The sequence below is a fragment of the Carassius gibelio genome, chromosome A7 (genome assembly GCF_023724105.1).
Source record: "Carassius gibelio isolate Cgi1373 ecotype wild population from Czech Republic chromosome A7, carGib1.2-hapl.c, whole genome shotgun sequence".
Classification (NCBI taxonomy): Eukaryota; Metazoa; Chordata; class Actinopteri; order Cypriniformes; family Cyprinidae; genus Carassius; species Carassius gibelio.
In genome coordinates this window covers 31541000-31561489 of record NC_068377.1, presented here as the reverse complement: position 1 = coordinate 31561489, position 20490 = coordinate 31541000, and the positions used below count along the sequence as shown (strand labels likewise).

The 20490-nt window shown below is 37.9% G+C and overlaps 1 protein-coding gene across 1 annotated transcript; it reads right to left on the bottom strand.

Annotated features, from left to right (window-relative positions):
* Window positions 1-2999: 2999 nt before the first annotated feature.
* Window positions 3000-19911, bottom strand: LOC128017215 (netrin-1-like). Its single transcript, XM_052602484.1, has 7 exons — window positions 18734-19911; window positions 11108-12465; window positions 9947-10135; window positions 8887-9036; window positions 6938-6991; window positions 5565-5645; window positions 3000-4832 (listed from the first exon to the last, which is right to left on the bottom strand). The coding sequence occupies exons 2-7, from the start codon at window positions 12450-12452 to the stop codon at window positions 4111-4113; spliced, it is 2541 nt and encodes an 846-aa protein (XP_052458444.1). The 5' UTR covers window positions 12453-12465; window positions 18734-19911; the 3' UTR covers window positions 3000-4110.
* Window positions 19912-20490: the final 579 nt, after the last annotated feature.

Genomic DNA, 20490 nt, shown 5'->3' with positions numbered 1-20490 from the left:
ACTCCAGTGACATTTGAGCCAGGACAGAAAAGTATTTTCTTGTAAGCGCAACTGCTGACGAGGACTTCATTGAAACTGAGTCTCTGGGTGGGCCAAGAGGGCAATAGGGGAGAAAGGTGAAGTGAGACACTTGTAATATCCTATCACATATGGCCGACTCTCTCACTCACACACACACATACACACACACTTGTGGGGGTCACCAATAACTCTGCCACTCTCCCACCCCCTCTCCCCACCTCCATGCAAATCAATCCGCAGCGGTTCAGCTTCAACAAGACCAAGTTCACCATGACATGCACCAGCACTTCAAAGTGATCCGTGCTTCCTAACCTCTTTTCACTTCAGCTTATGCCCCACCTGGCCGAGGTGGGATTCAGTCTTCTTCCCTCCGCCTGATTTTGACTTTGATCTATAATCCAAAGTTGGAAATGTGCTCCCGTTCCCAGCGTTCCAGGAAGGAAAAGTGCAGCAATGTCAGATGTGTGCCATAACACCATCCAGACATGCCCCGGTTACAACACAGCATCAAATGAGTTACAAATGAAATCATTGATCCCACGTGAAAATAGCCACCAATAAAACAGGTTCATGTGGTTAAGTGCTAACGCAGAAGGGTCGATCAAAAAAGATCTTGCCATTAAAAAAAAAAAAAGAAGTGAATGATGGACTGAATGGGAAAAACACAATGAAAGACAGACATTATTAGTAACGGGTGCATCTCTGTAGCGGGTCAAACTGAAACTAAGATTTGATTGAAATGTACATCAGATGCTTACAGATGAAATATAGATCACTCTAGTAAGGGTCTGAAACATTTGGATCCCAAGCACCCCTAAACATGACGATTCACTTGCCACGGAACACCTACCAAAAATATAAACGCAGCGCTGTATTTTCACATACTATATACAGAGCAGCTCTATATATTGTATACTATTTAAAAATAGTAAAAACGAATTGTTTTCAGCTTTATATTGTCATTGTACAAAAAAAAAGTTTACTTCAGTAAGCAGTGGGTTAAAAAAAGTGTAAGCACGTATTAAGTTCAATATAAAAATACAGATTTATTTAAAATTATAATTCTAAAATAATAATTCAATATAAAATATATTAATACCACTTTTCACAATAAATGATGCTGAAAGGCAGAGGTACCCAAACTTTTTAATACAAAGGGCCGAAAATTTAATTTGATTGAGAGCTGTGAAAAAAATTAAATGTTGCATTATATTTTACTATCATACTGTATTATATTAAAATGCTTCTTTTTTTTTACATTTAAAGAAATCAATAAATATTTAAATACTTTTTTGATGATCATTATGTTTGTTGTTAAGGTTCATCAGTGTGGTACAGTGAACTAGTAGATATTTACCACAGGTGGCAATGGTTTTATTAGAGCTAACAGCTAGCAGGAATCTTGTTGCCATGCACGCAGTGTGTTCGTATGAGAGGCATGCATGCAAGGGATCAACTGCATTGACCTCTTCACTCTCGGGTTAACAGAAGCCGCGTGTGTATCTGGTTCCCTGTGACTGTCTGTGTATGTGTGCGTGATCTCAATGAGATTGTGTTAGCAACATGTTCGGGAAGGCTTATTAAACTGAGGTTCAGTCAGCAGTATCATTACTCACACTGTGAGAAAGAACAGAAGAGTAAGAGCGAGTGAGCGTGAGTGAGTGTGGTAGTGCTTGTTGAACTTTGCCTCTGTAAACTACTGTAGGCCTCATGTCTCGTAAAAATTCCTCTTGCCAGGCAGTAAACACGCGGTGTCCAGAACTCAGCGTTCATCCCATGTGTATTCAGTCTGTTTCTGTGTTTTTAAAAGAATATAGAGCTTAGTCAGGTTAGAAACCAAACTGAATTTTATGTGAATGTAAAGAGGCTGTGAGGGATAGACTTATGGTCTTTAAAAGGGCATAACCTGTATAAAGGTTCCAGATCACGCCATTTTAATAACTTCCAAATTTCAAAACTGATTTAGGAAGTTTTTGTTGACAGAATTAAGTTTTTTATAAAATGTCCTCAACAGTCAATTTAACTTCCATTACACACACACACACACACACACTCACATGGCTATGAGGTAAATGATTTCTACAGTAGAATACAGCTTTACACAGAAAAGGTAAAATATTCCTACAATGGGATATAATTTTTCACAGAGAAGATAAGTAAAAAGATTATTTTTACAGTATAATCATGTTATCATGCTTTACATCTAGTTTGACTTCTGGAACAGTATTTTATCATTTACAGATCGGTTCATTCCTTCGCTTTTCCACTCTTCCTTCACTCTTCCTTCCATTTTAAGATTTTTTCCCCCTATTTTTCTTTTTTTTTCTTAAAGAAAATAAGAGGTAAGAGGAAGTTCATTTTTGTGGTAATCAACTATAAGGACAATTATTCCACAGGTGCTCTCGATTATTGAGCTTGTACGGAACCCATGACATTACTTTAAATTCATTATTAAATATACAGGTGAGTTTGTTTATGACATTGTTTATGGGACCAAAATGTCACACATGCCATGTCATCTCACAACTGTGTGTCCACGAGGCTCTGAGAGAGTGTGAACCCAATACACATACTGCTGCTAGACAAAATAGAGGACATGTGGATATTAGGGCACGAGAGTTATGCAATATAGTTCTCAAAACAAGGGCAGATTGGCCCTTCAGACTGTGGGAGATTTTTTTTACAGTAAATTAACTGTCGTCAGTCTGCCAGGCAGGAAGGCTGGGAACAGGTGTTTCCTGTGCGAACAAAGCAGGTGCATCATTGGCCGTTTCGCTCGCTTTTACGGTCTCTCCAGTTGTCTTTCCCCTCTCAGTCTCATGTGTGTGAACTTTTTCATTATGGCTTATATTTATATAATAATGAATCATGTTATCTTTCCCTCTCATTTTCCTACATTTTTCCACAGATTTTTTACCTTCTATTCTTTGACAATTATTAAATGTAAGTATTAATTAAATAAACTACTTTACCAGGCTTGTTAACAATATTTATTATGAGGTAGAGCGTTCATTTAAACAGAAAAAAAAGTTTTGTCACATTTTGTTACACAAATAATGATAACATTTACATATTATATGATAGCTAGCTTAAAATAGTCACAATGAGACTTAAAAATTCTGAATTCACTGCCAATGTGATTCATATATATATATATGTGTGTGTGATAGCCACAGAAATTTACAAAAACAATAGAAAATGTAATTACTAACTGTGTGCACACAATCTTTAGCCACACTTAACATGTCTGTCAGTGATAGAGACCAGATTGGACAAAATTGTCAGCTGCTGATCTGAAAACAATGTGCCTCTTACAATCCAGCAATAAGAGTCTCACATGTCTCACTGTCAGACTAAATACTGCGGACTGAGCAGGATTACATTTAAATTATATCTTGAGAAAACATGCGATTTTAAATCTTTTAATGTTTGGATTAGACTCATCTCTTTCTAGAGGGAAAGTGCAAAATTTCTTTCTCAGAGAATGTGACATGAAAAATGCCTGCATGTTTAATCTGAAAAACAAATATATTTATATAATAATAATACAAATAGCTCTGTAATCTGGGGATGAATATTTATATATAGCACACCATACAAAAATACTCCCACAAAAGTATTCAGTTGTTATGATTGGCTCTGTGAAGCTCAAGCCCACCTCAGGCATTTCTTAAAGGAATAGTTCACAAAAATGAATATTTGTTCATTTATTCACCCTCAGGTCAATCAAGATGTAGATGAGTTTGTTTCTTCATCAGAAAAGTTACAAATACACAGCTTTTCACTTCACAAGATGTTAATTGTTGGATTGGAGTTTTCTGGATTTCTTGTGGATTATTGAGATCTTTTTATCAGTTGCTTAGACTCTCATTCTGACGGCACCCATTCACTGCAGATGATCCATTGGTGAACAAGTATTTAATGCTAAATTTCTCCAAATGTGTTTCAATGAAGAAAAAAACTCATCTTCATTTTGGATGTCCTGAGAGCAAGTTTTTTTTTTTTTTTTTTTTAGCTAATTGGCTTTTTTTTTTTTTTTACAATTCCTTTAACTTTCTTTTCTATTCCTGCTCACAATATCTAAATTTGTTAGACAGCTGGCCCAGGTGACCATGTTGGACATGCTGTGGGGTGGTACTGCTCATGCTCATTGGCTTGACTCGTCTTTGAAGTACCTGAGAAAGGATCCTGGGTGTGCTGCAACACATGTTGTGGTTCCTGAGTGACGTTTTCAGCCTCGCTGTCCTCCTCAAGGTGAGTTTCTGTGTCTTTTCTTTGTGTGCCCTGAGTTCCTCCTCTTTTGTGTGTGTGTGTGAAGTCTGATCCTCCAGATTGTGTGGTTAAATGATGCTGTTTATGCACCGTATGTGTACGTTTATTTGGTCTGTGTGGCTCAGACTGCAGTTTGTTAAGATGTGGGGGTATGTATTCTTCGTATGAGTTTGGGTGAGAGTGTTTCTGTGCAGTGGTGTTTCCCTGTGGGCACTTTCCCCGAGTGTCTTGCCCACGGAAGCCTCTTAATTTGGGACTCCAGTGTTCCCTCCACTGCAAAGCCATTGTGGTGCGGTCAGCAACTAACCGTCTCTCCTCAGGGACCCAACTCTGGCTGCTTTCCTCCCCTCCAATCAGGAGGAAGGTGCGACCTATCTGAAGCGCAGGACAACCGCAGCTCTGGTCCCGATCTGGAATCCAGAGGGCCTGAATGCCTCGCTTTACATGTGTAGAGCCCATGCGAAAAACTGACTGCACCAATATGGAAAACTGCCACCAGGGACCAGAACGTTCCTTACTTTTGACCTGCACCTTCAGCACTGGGACAGAAGTATGACAGAAAACATACAAGGACGTTAAGCCCCGTTCCCACAAGCGACTCGCAACAACAAAGTGACTTGATCCCATTCATTTCAATGGAGAGCTGGTGATTTCAGGCGAAAAACAAAAAGAATTTGAAATAATATTTAAAATAATTTTACAATATAACTGTTCTACCGTATACTTGATTAAAAATAATAATAGTAATAATAAGTCTTGTTGAGAATTCTTTCAAAAACTTTAAAAATCCTAATTCTTCCTAACATTGGACTGGTGTCCTGGCATTTCATCGTACCCCTCAGATTGTCCTACCAGGGCTTACTGAGCATGTGCACATCAATATTGCGGCAATTTTCTCATGCTGAACAACACATAATTATTGTATTTGCATTAATGTAAGGAAAAGGTTGGAGTAGGTGTACGTGTTAATAAAGCATAATCTGATGAGTAGCATGTTTTGTTGTTGCTTTGTGCTACCTACTGTTTCAATGGCAGGTAGCAAAATCTATAGCCAAAATTGTCAGAACACCAGTTATTTCTACCATATTCAGAAAACAATCGAAAGGCAGTTGACTCTTTATGTAATTTACATATCTCACAATTGCAACCGTGTTTCCCTTAACTGTGACTTTATATCACATAGTGTGTGACTTTGTTTCTTAATTTTAACTTACACGGTTGCCTTTTTTATTTTCTATTTTGAGACATAAACAAAATTCCTTAGAACTTACCATAGTCCTTGAGACAGTACATCTCTAAATTCATTTTGACTCTTGCTTGGGAAGGTGGACAGTAAGAAAGACATTTCTCCCCTGCAGTGAAAGGGAGAGAATTTAATCACACTTAAAAATAATTAAATAAATAAAAACTTTTTTTAACTTCTGTAAACTTTTTATTACTTAAAGCAATAATGAAAAGGTTAATAATCACACATATTCTGGAATTTATGTTTTAATTACATTTTGTACAAACTAGACCAACCGTATCAATCTTTCTAATGCAAAGTTAAGGGCTGTTCTATATCTCTATTCAAGTATTTAATAGAGCACAGGGGTCCAGGAGTGTTATATTAATATTAGCAGAGCGGCTGCGGCAGGTATATATTACCATGATCATAGCAGACTGCACAATATTCTGTTGCTGTCAATGGTACAACAAATTTTATTCAGAAAGAAAATGTCTCCTCTGAGGTTTTTACTTTCTGCTGGTCACCAGGGCAGATTTCAAGATTTCAGATTTCAAGTATCACTTTGGAAAATACTTAATTTGGGAATCTGAGATTTCTGTGAGGCCCCTAAAAAAGGGATATATTTTTCAGTCTTATCTCTGTTTGGTGTCAATACTTGGGTCTTGTAGGGAGTCATTAGAGGCTAGTGGTCCAACAACACAACAATATAGTTTTAAATAAAGCTTCTAAGTCTGAGCCAGTGTGCACTGCAGTGTGGAACTCTTTCAATTTCAGAAGATGTGACTCTATATCATAATGGATTGTTCGAGTAATTGCAGAGACAGTTAAAGGTATTTTAAGCCAGCCTAAAAGAGTAATTCTGTAGTTTGTGTATTGAGAAAACAGACTAGCAAAGCAGCTCTACAAAGACAACTATCATGATTAATTATAAATAGGTTAATAATATGTCAAATATGGTGCATTACTTATCCCACACTATTAACTATAGGAACATGAATAATTCAAATTGTGCAGTTTATTAAGAGAGACATAGTTCTAAATTAATCTAAAGATTAAAATATTTTTATCAGGGAAATTAATGCGGTCAGAAAGCTATATTGACACTGAATGGGTAAATAATAATGAACCATATGCAGTCTGTACCTATCAACATAAAAACAATTGTGTTACACAATCCACTAGGGGGCAGTAAATAACATTTAACATGATTTATTATGTTGACTGTGCATCTTATTTGAATATTATTTCACTTTTTTTTTCTTTTCTTTTTTTTATGTCATTCCTTTTGCTTACGAAGCTTTGGCTATATTATATGTAAACAAAACATAACATTATCAAATCATTAACTTAATATTTTAAATTAAAAAAATACAATTTGTGTGTGTGTTTGTTTCTAAGGAAGAACCAATCGCTTACCAATGCTGTACTGAGGCTGGTAAACTGGGGTGGGTGGTGCAAACTCCTGAATACCTGAACGAACAACAGACAGAGAGAAAGGGGGACGAGGGTCTCATTAAATTACAGCAAGCAGTGACAAGTTTATTTGTGTGCCTTTCATTTTGTCCTCCCTCTTTTTCACACCTCCGCTGTGGGTGACTCGTTCTAATCCCTGCGGTTGCTCATTAGGGCATACTTGCCATTTGTGAGTGTGTGAGGGAGAAAGGGGACGTGTGTGCTCTGACTGCAGTTTGCCCTGTAGTCTTTTAGTGTATGTGGAATGCTTGTGTTAAAAACAAACATACTTTTGTCACAGTGTGTGAGCCCGGACAATTTCATGCATGTGTGTGGTCTTAAAGGTCAATAGGGCGGCTATCAGGACACCCTCTGTCACACACGCATACACACGGCCCATGGTCTGCAACGCTGGCTCAACCATATATTACCCATGAGTTCTGTACCTCTGCCCATATCTCTGACACAGCTGGGACACTGACACCTTATCCTCCTCTTCCAACCCCCCAAACGCTCAGCAATAACTCATATCAATCCTCAAACTGCTTTAAATTCATTTTAGTGTTTTTGCTTTAAAGGGTGTATTATAAAGATAGAGTTAAATGTGGATAACATAAGACTTCATGGTCGCTGTTATCCAAAGTAAAAACCCCACACTGTGTTTCCTGCTCCACTGCTTCTGGTTATGTTTTTAGCTGCGGCTCGCCCTTTGGTGCAGGAAAGACGGGAGCTCATGCTATAAATATCCACGTTGAGATGATCCATGTAGAACAACAAACAAGCTCTTCTATCTCTGAGCTGTAACTTGTGAAGAATTATGTGTTTGTCATTTTGGGAGGGAAACAGGTCTGGTTGTGCACCACGACAGGTGCTGTTCGCCATACCATTGCATCCTTTTCCCTGAGGCTTGCACCGTTACGTGAAATTTGAGAAATAAAAATGCAGCAATACTCTGCACCTAGAAATCCAAGAAACCTTATTGTAATGTTGATGAAAGCCATGTGGCACCACCTGAGAAGTTTCAGGACTTTGTGTGGAACCAGTTATTTACAGGAATGAGAGGAAGGCATTAGAGTTTCGGAAAGCAGATTCTACTAAATCCTTCATAAACAAACAGCAGTTTGCAAAAGGACAATGATATTAAGTTTGGAGTTAAATTGGGTCAAGGGCAGTTGAGGTGAAAAATAAACCAGGGGAAAAACACTATAGCAGATGGAAATGGACTTTAGGCGGTAAAGCGGTTTTTAATGTTTTTGAAAGAAATTTCTTATGCTCAGTGTCATATGATCCATCAGCAAGTGTGATGTACACAGACTTTATGAAATGAAAATAAATTTGTTTTATAAAACGTTTACTCAAATTCACAAAAATGGAAACAGAAATAGTTTACTGAAAAGCTGAAAAGGATTGGCTGCTAATTTTATTAAAAAATGCAAAAGTTATGCTAAAGCAATAAATGATTTTTTAAAGAAAATATGACGTACATGTTTAAACCACACTGAAATTGCACTAGTCTAATTTTATAGTCAGACCATGATGTTGAACTGTATGTATATGTGTTAATGGGACTGTGTTGTGCGCATGCTCTAGAAGACAAAGCCCTGATGTGTGATATGTATTTTATCCATTGTGTCATGCACACTTGACATACAAATTAAGACTGCAGCATGTCTAGGCAAAAACAGGCTGTAGCTCAATTAAAACTGTGCATGTACTGACTACAATTTGAAACTTACTAGGTTGGGAGATGAACATGTCTGTTCATCAAGAGAACATGGTTATCAGTCGATGGTCAGATATGAGCTGATTACTAATCTTGGCTAATATATCAGTATGTCATTACTAGATACATTGCTTGTTATGGCAAGCAATTTTATACAAAATACAATCAAAATGCAAGGTGTGATACTTACGAATACATGGCTGGAGAGGGGAATGACCTTGCTTGTATCCCGGGGCACAGCGGTTACACCTCTGTCCTGTGACTCCTTCTCTACACAAACACTGTCCTGTGGACTGGTTACACCAACGGCCCACTGCACCCACGGGGTGGCACTTGCATGCTGAGGGAGACAAAGAAAAAGAAAAGAATGAAAGTGAAGAAAAAAGATTAGGAATTTTATAAGAACACACAAGAGTAATGTAGAAAGAAGATGCAGGAAAAAATGGAAGGAAGAGAGAAGATATTTTTCGTGAGACTAAGGGTATTAGTGTGAGACTAGCGGCTTTAGACACATGAAGGGAAGTGACGAGTAATACTACACAGAACAAGGCAGCTGTAGTTTGTGTCTTCAGTTGTAATTTACATCTCATTGACCCCTGAGCAAGATTTTCCCCATAAAACATATGTGTGATGGCTGGGGATCATTGAGAGGAAAGATCTGCTTTTCTGCTTCTGCTCAACCTTTCTTCATCCAAACAAAGCTCTAACCATTCTACAAACATTTAGACATGCTTAAAAGGTCAGGTCTGTTTTAACATTAACAAGTTCTAAATCTTTCAGTTTCCAAATTTCTAAGATAATTCTATCACCTAATTCAAATATTTAGTTGTTAGCATTTTCCATAGATGTTATGGTATTTTAAAAATATAATTTAGATTTTGTATAAATTGTATGAACTTGCACACTAAATTACAAATAAACATTGATGCATGATATTCATGCACAAGCACGCAGTATAAACTGATGTTATACTGGGGCATTGACTAAATTTCTCAGTGAGCATGCCATAGATATGAGAGCAGTCAAAGGGCAAGTGTCAGTGCACATTCCATCACTCATAGTGTAGCCAAAACATAGACGCAGACTACGCTGCCTTTCACACACCTCAGACCCCACAGACGGCAAAGCCAAAAAAGAAACATGTTTTTCTTTTCACTAGTGGAACGGCAAGAATGATTCACTCATCATGTATAGACCAGCTTTAACATGATTTCCACATAAAACACACAGACAAATAATTTGTTACTGACGTTGGCAGGCCTTGCGGTGGCTGAGCGGTTTGCTGTGGTCTCGGGTATATCCGTTCTGGCAGAACTGACAGTGGCGTCCCATTGTGTGATGCCGACACTTCAAACAAATGCCTCCACTGACTCGACCAGACTGCTGATACACGGCCATACTGAACCTACACTTAGTTGAGTGACCGTTACATTCACATGCTGGGAAAGAGAGAAACAGACAAAGGTGAGGGCAGATAGAGGGTTATAAAATAGAAGTGAAAGGAGTGAAAAATAACATTTTAATTTCAATACAGTAATGGAAATTCTTTTTGAGATTTTTCTAGTATGTTCAAATTTATTTGAGAAGCAAAACTGAATAAGGTTAATAATATCTGACAACAATGCTGCATCCGAAATCAAATACTTCCCTTCTGTATAGTATATGAAAAACAACATGCAAAAAGAGTAGTATGTCTGAATTCACAGTACTCCAAAAACAGTAGGCAAAAAGTATCCAGATGGCCTACTACTTCTGCCTGGATTCTGAAGTGTGCTATCGATGGACACTTTACTATCCCATGAGGCCACAGGAGAGGATTTAGCAGTCAAGCAACGCAACTGACGCTGGTAGGCCACATGATAGTAACAACATGGCAGATGTAGTACGTACAAATTTCATTCATACTACCCATATTGATACCATATAAATATTTTTTTTAACAATGAAGTGAGTTCAAAATCAGATGTAGTACCTCCAGAATGTGATTTTGGATGCATCATGTCTTAATATGTGGCACTACTGATTACTTTACTTGCTTTGCAGCTTTTGTCAAATGAGAGTGAGTTTGATCTAATTACTAGCCCGGATTGTAAAAGATAGATGTATAAAATAAATGTAATCATCCAAAGTAAAATAAAAGGTGTTGGAGTTACACATTTTTATTAAATTTTGCAAGTTTAATAATTTTAGTGGTTTGAACTGGTAAAGTAAGCAAAAATACTCATTAAGAGTAAGGGTTTTTTTTTTTGTTTTTTTTTTTACAATGGATTTTAAATTAAATAATGAAGATTTTTAATTATATTTTTTTGTTTACATGATATTGTGTGGAAAGTACTATTTTTCCACAAGTAAATAGCACTGAATACTATGTAAAAACAGACATTTAAGCAGACACACAGGTTTGGACTCACGGACGCACGGGTGTGGCTGGCTGGGCGTGGCCCGTTGCCACGGGCGATCGTAAAAAAACTGCTCACACACATCACAGTCCGGCCCAGATGTGTGATGCTCACACTGACACACGGCACGCCCCTGGTTGTCTCGTCGACAGCGAGAGGCGTGGCCATTGCACTTGCATCTTCCCCCGACCTGCAGGTCGGAAAGCGCGAGAGAGGGTTTCAATGGGGCATAACGTGATGATGAAACGAGGTTGCGTGGGGCATTTTTTTTTCTCGATTTAGAATGGGACTTTCCCCTCCCTGCGTTGTTTCTTCTTCTCCTCAACTCTTGCCCTTTGGAGCCCTGCTCAGGAATATTTAGGGACCAATCACATGTGCCGTCCTGGCATGGCTTGTTACTGTCCTTCTTACGTCCCCTTCCCACTCTTCCTTGAGGTCCCATCTCCTTTCGAGTAACGTTGTGGCCACTTTGGTGCAGAGTGCTTTTGTTTCTAATTCTCTGTGTAGGAGTCTGTATTTCTTGCCTGTTTTTCCAAATTTCAGAGGTCTTAACTCCAGTGCTTTTCTCACCAAACCTCAGAGCTTTGTCTCCTCTTTCCCTCCATCCAAATGTGCCTCTCACTTTGTTGAGTTTCTCTTCTTGCTTTTCAATTTTATCCAATGACTGATGAAATACTATCCTTATGTCTGTTGCAGTCACCCAATCTTGGAGCCCTGGACTGTAGTCGAAATCTGGCGAGGAAGGACGTCCATCCAAAGTCGAGAAGGCCAGCACGACATTTCCACGATGCTTCTGCAATGGTCTGGGATCTGAACATAGCGGCTCCGTCTCCTGGTGCTTTGTCTGAGCGATGGACTGCACAGGACGGCCGAATGTGCCCATGCAGTCGCTTGAATAAAACTGTAGGGGGCGCCAGCTCCTGCCAAAGTCCATTGACTTCAAGATGGATATGGAGTAGGATTCCACCGACTCCACCTGTTGACAAAACTGAAGACTAATGTAAGTGATTTCAAAGCGTCTGCCAAGGGGAACTGTTAAAGTCAAGTCCCCACCCCCCAAGCCTTCGGCAGCCGTCCAGCACGTGAGATTGTGAGGGTTATGAAGATCTGTTAAAGTGCTAATGTTCGTCTTGGGTCCTTGCTGGAGGTCCTCCACCGTCACAGGTACCCCATAGGCCGTATTGATGAACTCAGATAGGCAGTGGCGTGGACGCCCATCCAGGTGATAGCAGGGGTCATGAGGAGAGGTCCAGCTGAGAGGAGACTGAGAAAGAAGAGGAGAAAGAAGGGAGAGAGGGAAGAGGGTGAAGAGGAGGTAGAAGAGTATCTGGAAAGGAGGGGAGTGATATCTGGACATGATGTCATCAAGCCTGTAACAGTAGAGAAGGAGAAAAAGAAAGATGAAAAAAATTATAAGAAGTATTTTAGTCAGGATACTGAATGATTTACAGGACGTTTGAGAGAAGCTCAAACAGGTGAAAGCATTGCAATATGGTTTTTCTCAGACCACACCACCTGTGCCAAAATTAAAAACATCCCAGCTCACAACTCACGACACTCATTGACACATAAAGCAGCCAACCATTGGCCTATTTGTCAATAGGAGGCCTCTCTTTATCTGGTCTGTGTCAATGTGGCTTTTAAATATATATTCATTTTGACATTTTCAACTCTATAAAGAAGGGGAAGAGTTGCAGAGATTGCAAGAGATGACAGAGAAAAAGTGGGATGAAAAGATTCATAAAGTAAAATGTCATGATTTTTATTACCCAATAATTTTTATTTTAACCCAAGAATGCATGACCCAAAAAAACTATATGTGTAATATAATTGTATGTATAAAGGGGGTCACAATTAACCATATTGGATTGTAACTATAATGAATTGGTTTGTAACTATATAACTTGTTATGCGAGAAATTTTAATTGCTGGCAGCTTTTGCAGATTATTTGGCCATGATTATTGCAGACAGGTCTGGCATATCTCACAAAAGCATTTTTTTTTCCACTGCTTCCTTTTGAGGGAATGAGACCTTTTTTTTAAAGGCCTGTTTGTAATCTTTTAGATCACAAGAAACTTAAATTTAGGTGTGGCCAAACTTTGTCTGGTACTATATGTATGGAATCTCCCCACCCTCTCATTTTTTCTTTTTTAATTATATAGACTTTTTTTTTTTAAGGACAAAATCTTGTGGTACATTGACCCTTATACATTACATACAGAATTGTTACACATAAAACACAAAAAAATTAAAGTGACAGCATTACAAACAAAAATGTAGGAAATAAATATTATCAGCAACAATAATACATTGCTATTATATACTGAACAAAATAAGATTAATATTAATATAAATAAATCTAAAAATATAAATACTCTGAATTACCTCTACAAAATAAAATACCATGCTCAAATTTCTATAGGAAATACATATATGGCCACTTTACAAAAACTTGTAGTACTGTCTTTTCTGTGTCTAAAAACAATAAATATGCAAATGGAATTCCTGAGGTACACATACAGATGAGGTTCACATAAGCTATATGAGGTATGCATGGATTATTAAAAGGTATTACAATTTTTTCTTGAAAACCAAGATTCCATAAATCACACCCAACTCGTTCAGTCTGGCACCCATTATAAATTCTAGGTTAAATATGGGTCCCTGTCTGTTCCAGGAGCCAGTGCAACATTTGGTTGTCACAGTCAGTACCTTTGAGCGCTGTCTATAAGTTCTAATAATTAACTTGAGGCAAGATTGGCTAAAAAAGATTCACTACTTTTGTGTGGGAAAAAGAGAGAGAGAGTGAGATTTTGAGAGAATGGAAGTGAAAGCGAGAAAGACGGGAAATGTGGGAAACTAAGATTAGAAAATTAAATAGAGTGGCAGATTTATAGATTGAATGTGAGAAATGCATGTTCAAGTTGAGCCACTTCCTTTGGCGAGACAGTGTAAGCCTGTACCCGCCTGTCTGCAGGCCCTCAGTAATGAATCTCTGTCTTCCACTTCTTGGCCTGATGGAGGAGTCTGTTTATTTATCTGATGATAATCTACACCAGAGAAAGTTGCCAAATCTCGCCTGCAGACAAGAGAAACAATGCACTCACTCTTCCTTGACAGAGTGATATAGAGCCCTGACAACTTGTGGGTTTAAAAAAAGACAGGCAGATGGCTGGAATTTGAGAGCTAACACTCTTCGCTTCTTATAAAATACACTTTAAAAGTTTAGTCCTCGCCTCAAATGATCAATTATTAACTGTAAGAAGTGCATCCTAAACTAACAGATGGACACTAACGAACATATTTGCTGTTCCCTTAGCTCCTCTCACCTTCTCTTTTCTCAGTGAATCGCCTGTCTTTAAAGTTCTGAGAATATTCCTAAGTGTTGGTGATTGATGATGTCCTAACAAGCATTTGACATTGACAGCAAAGTCAGCAGGGATGCATAAACGGCCTGGTAGGAGAAAGGAGCACTGAGAGATTCACTGGAGGAGTCACTGGCTCAGTTAGCTCTTAGGCTGAAATTTGAGGAGCCCATAGGGACATGAAGGTCACAGAAAGCTCATGAGAGGTTAAAACCATGCACCCACTTATATAATGTCCTTTGGGTTTCTATATATATATATATATATATATATATATATATATATATATATATATATATATGCTTCTACAACGTGAGGTGATTTGAGGCCAGCTGCGAGACAGACCCGTGCTCTTACCCACTGTGGCGCATTCCCAGGGTCCGGTGTGCGGCTCGCGATCATTCCACACATGTTGCGACGTGCCCCAGGAGAAAAGTGAGAACACTGTGAAAACCCCTTCCGCATTAATTGATCCCCTGATTAATTGAGTCTCCTGTTTCGGAAAGGCGGCGGCGTATCTGAGGGCGATGCGTATGACTGTAAATTAGGAAAGTGATGAGAGTGTATATTCCGGGCTGTCGGTGAGGCAGAGAGGCGCGGGTCTCGCGCAGGGATCCACTCTGTGATTTGCATGATTTCTGATTTCCTCTGGCTTCACTGCAGTGCTAGCTAATCGAACATAGCTCATTACACATGCTTGATGGATTAAAGCTTAACCAGTGGATTTATTGAGCCCGTAAGCCCCCTTTCTGTTAAAAAAAAAACAATAGTTGCTGGGCTTCAGTCTAGCAGCACACAGAACCTTGGATACAGTTTCCACAATTTGTCTAGCTCTTTCCATAAATTCACACTCGGCGTAGAGAACTACAAAGAGCCATTTCCTGTTTTCTATAAGTTCGCTTTGAAAATAATCGGGGGTGCATCTTCATTAGTTATCGCAAAATCAAAAATAAACGACCGGATCAGCATTGTATGTGCTCAAACCAACAAGGCGAGGCACAAGTGTTGACTGATAGCCTGCTCAGATTGGGGGATAAGGACAAAAATGTTTGCCATTATCAAGCTAATATAAAATGTGCTCACAAACACAAAAATAATGGGACTGAATAATAGTTTTTAGTTTTCATTGCCAATGGATTAGGCTAATTAGTGGTCTCAAAAACAATTCAAAAACATTTATAGCTTTTTTGGTTATAGTCTACAGCATGATACATAGATATATATATTCAAATAAGTTGTAAAAAAGGAAGTGATTTAGAATGTGATAGAACGTTTCCTCGTTTCTTTCTGAAATATTTTGCACACATTTGGCATATAACTCAGATCTGTTCTTAAGAGAGCTCGATAGTTGTAAGTTTCCGCATACACCGTGCTGCTCTTCACATCCTAAATCTTAACCCTTGGGTATTGTTGTCAGACAGATGAGAAAGATTTGGCCTGCTTAACACATTTGAACATTCTTCATCGTGGACAACAGCCAGCCAAGGTTGTACTGAATCCTGACAAGCGATCCCCGTGATAGGACTACACCTGGGATCCATGTTCCATCCTGAAATGAACTGATTTAAAAAAGCGTGATTTATGTCCCTGTCCATCACAAATTAACAAATCACTGTCAGTCTGTTCGTTGTCCTCAAATGTATAAGAACACGACGTTTTCTCCTGCGCATTCAAAAACCTGTTGATTTCCCATAAGCGCTGCAGGACATCTCTCTCTCTCTCTCTCTCTCTCTCTCTCTCACACACACACACACACACCTATTTAGCCGTGTAGCAGCTGCTAATAACCCCTCTGCTATATTCAGGTAATTTAATACATTCATCAAATTAAACCAGATTATGTGCAAATTATGGAAATATTGGTCTTGAATTTACATGAGATTATTTAGATTGAGTTTTTTCAGTGATGCAGAAGCATACTCTTCATAAGCTTTTGACAGGCAAAACTTTTTGGACCTGATGCTCAACATTTGAAGGTTGCAAAACACGAGTGAGAAAAAGTGTTGAACCTATTTGATATATTTGGTACAGTTCGTTCAGACAGCAGAGACTCGTGACACTGCAAAATAGTCAGGATTGTAGATAATGTTGAGTTTGAAACATGCTCTGTTCGCGTTTCGTGAAATCTTATTAAACCAGTAAACGTATGGTCTTTGAAGTTGAGGCATACATAAGAACAGTCATAGTGCGTGTATAGTAGACAGCGGCGGCATAGGGAGAGAAAGAAGGAAAAAAGAGTAGCCGATCTCTCTCTCTCTCTCTCTCCCAAGCTATGTGCCCTGGCAGTGAAATCATGAAATTTCCCTTCAGGTTTCGTCTCAATGTTGAAAAACAGATGCACATGAAATCTCCGTCCGTGATTCCATGCTCACGTTATGCCAAGCACAACATTCCTTGATGAACCTAGGGTGGAACAATTAGCAAGGGGGTTTCATCCCATTTATCCTTAATTACACGTTTGAATGAAGGTTGAAGGTTAACCATGTGTTTTAGAAGATAGTACACGAGAGAATCTTGTAAACTATGCTGCAGCTATAGATGGCCTTTCCTTTCAAATACAGATCATCCTTTAAAAAATATATAACTGATCAATGCAAGCCTGTCGAGATTTCCTCTCAAATAATTTCCGCTGTAATCTAAGTTTGCATTGTGCAATTAGATTTAAATCACATGGGATGTGAACTAGGGCGAACCCTATAATGATCATTTAATGAAAAAATCTGTTTTATGGAGCTATAATTACAACCATTCGTGTTTATCAGTTGTCCCGACATATGTCACAGAATAACGAGGCAAGAAAGTGCGCCCGCAGAACAGGGAACGGAAATTGCATTTAAAATAACGGTTTCACAGCTGGCCACCTATATGGCCTTAAGCTGTTATTTTTCGGGCCTTTGTATACCCCGTTATTACTATTGCAGGGCCTGAACTAATTGTGTCCTATAAATTCGATGGAAAGTAGGCCTATTCAAAATTAATTATGGACTTTGTGAATTAGTTTGCATCATGACATTTGAGAATCATGCACCTTAATAAGATAAAACACCTCAACATATAAATAACATAACATCTGAGATGCACTATTATTTATATTTACAAAATGCCAGATTTTAAACAACTTTTAACTTCATGCGCGCGCTATTCTGGAAAATAGGAAATATGTAAACTGCCCTGATCTTTATAATGAATCAATATATATAGCCTATATATATATACTCAAGAAGAAGTTGACTGTGAACGAATATAGGCTATTCCTTAACTTAAATATTACTTCAGGATAGTTTGACAAGATTTGCGGTGTGTGTAGACGAATGATCTCATTATCCTTAGCTAAATTAAGTCTTCCGGCACAATTTTATATAATTCAAAGATCATCAAGCCTATCTGCTACTGACAGGTGCCTGGCTATGACAATCAATAGTTTCCCTAGATCTAGCCATATGTATACCACAGCCATATCATACCATATTTTTTTATTTAAAAAACAATTTTGAGTCATGGACTAGCGCTTTAAGTTCTGATTCATTAGTTCGTGTAAAATTAAATGCAAACTTTATATCCTAAGCAAAATATTAACCAATAATAATAAGAAGAACAATCTTAAAATATGTATTTGATTATTTACAACTGACGTATTAAATGTTCAAATATGAATTTCAATTAAGTTATATATGGCTTTTTATATTTGAATGTATTTATTTATTTAGTATTCATATTATTATTACATTTGTTTTTGGTTTGTTTGTGTTATACAGGAGAACAGAACAACTGAAGATTCATGGAATGCGAATTACAGCGCTTGGAAAAACATTAAGCAGAAGGCAATCATTAAAATAAATCACGTTTTGTATTTGATAGTAAAAAACAAATTAAAATATAAAGTAAATGAATGATATTCATTTAAATAATATATTATAATATAAATAATTTATTCGGTTGCAAAATAGAAACTTTCATTAAAAAATGCATAATGTTGCAATGAGAAATGTGCACGTGATAGCTGTATATTATATTATATTTGTATAAATATATATTATACAAAAATAATAATCTTACAATAATTAACCCTTTGATCAAGTCACATTTCAATGTTATTTGTTTAAAGAACCTCTTGAGTTTCAATGCTCGGGCTACAACATCACCGGTTAAGATTAATCACCATGTTATTCTAAATTTAAATCTCTTGTCTGCAGACATGAGCAAGCCTGTTATAATTTAGCGGCACCATCGAGGACTGAAAACATGCACAAGAGCAAAACTGAGTTTACCTACCATGTGTGCTTCAATTCGGGTTACCAGTGTAGCCGCGTCCTGGTTGATTAATAAGATTACGACAAGTGAACAGATATCCTGAGGCTGAGCAGTGCAAGTTCCTGTTGCATTCGGTGCGCCCCGGCATGGTTACATATCACCCTGACGTCAACTCCTTCACAGGCATAGAACACACACACACACACACACACACACACAAACACACACGAATGCATGCACATGCATTAAGTACATTTGGAATGTCTGCGCAAAAGAAAGACACGCACATTTTATCCCCTTACTTTTCAGCTGAGAAAATATCACCTAAGGAAATTTTGGTTATGCACCATGATCTTGAACTTGTACCCTCGCGGGTGTCAATTCATAGTTCAATGCGCAATTGAAACAACACTTTGGGTAACCCCAGGAACGAGGCGCTCCCTCTCTGGAGAGGATCTAAAGCTGACACATATGGAAATAGTGAGTGAGAATGAGGCAAGGGGAGCGAATGAAAAAAGAACAACTGAATTGAAAGGGAAACAAAAGAAAGTCTCCCAGAGCAGTCCCATAAAACTGATTGATGACTTCTCTAGAGGTCTGTTTCCCAGGTGTATGCTTGTGTGTACCCATGCAACAGAGTATGCCGCTTTAAGATTGGATGTTTTTGGATGCTTGTCAAGTACAACAAACTTAATTGAGGGATGAACTGGTACAATTGAGCATATCACATATCCTCGGCATTCTTTCACCCCCACAGATCAGTTTGATTGGAGGTACTACAACACACAAAAGTGTCTGCCAGATCTGTTACACTATGTGATTTTGAAAGCAGGCTGGATAAAGCCCAGACATTGAAGCAGACAAGGAGAGTGTTGAAGAGAAGTGAGAGGCAAGAGTGAATGTCACCAAATGGAGGTTAGAACTACTGTGGTTAGACTGCAAAAAAGTTTAGAAAATTCACCTATTCACCTCTTATCAAGTTATGGATTTCATTTACTGTTAAAAGAAAAATACACAGCACTTGAGTATTAGCTTTTGATTGATTGCAGTTAGGTTCTGTAACTTCTTAAAAAGTAAAACCAGCTATAGTCATTGATCACTGCAGTTTTTTTTCTCCAGCTTTTTTAGTTGTCTGAGCTCGTCTAATTTTCAATAATTTCATCCATAATTAGGTTTCAAGTATTTGATGATGCAAACAGTGCAAAGCTGTGTTGGGTTTTGAAACTGCTGCTCATGAGAGCTTTGTTTGTTTTGTTTTGTTTTGTTTGTTTTTTTAGAGAAAGGAAGTCAGAATCCTTGTCATAATTTCTGTTTTGATTTCAAATGAAACACATCATTATTAATTCCATGGATAGTCATTTCATAACTGTTTGGATCAATTATCACACAGAATAACATTCATTATCTGACGGGCAATCGTGCCAAAAAAAAAAAAAATATATATATATATATATACATATATAGTTTGATGTAAGATGGCAGAAATTCAGGCTCAGGAAAGTACAAACTTATCTTATTTTTTGTTTTTAAAGTTTAAGTAAATGTTAAAATGCATAAGCAGACAATAACTAGCCATGTCTGCAGGTCTGGAACAGGCACATGTTCCCCAGATTACTAGATTCTAAATACTGTGGCCTGCAGAAATGTTTTATTTTTGAAACAATACTGTAGTATTAAACTGGTTTGGTATTCAATTTATGTATTAAAAACAAATGTTCACACTAATATTGAATTCTGTGATGTAGATCTGTGTTATATAGTGCACAAATGACCCATAC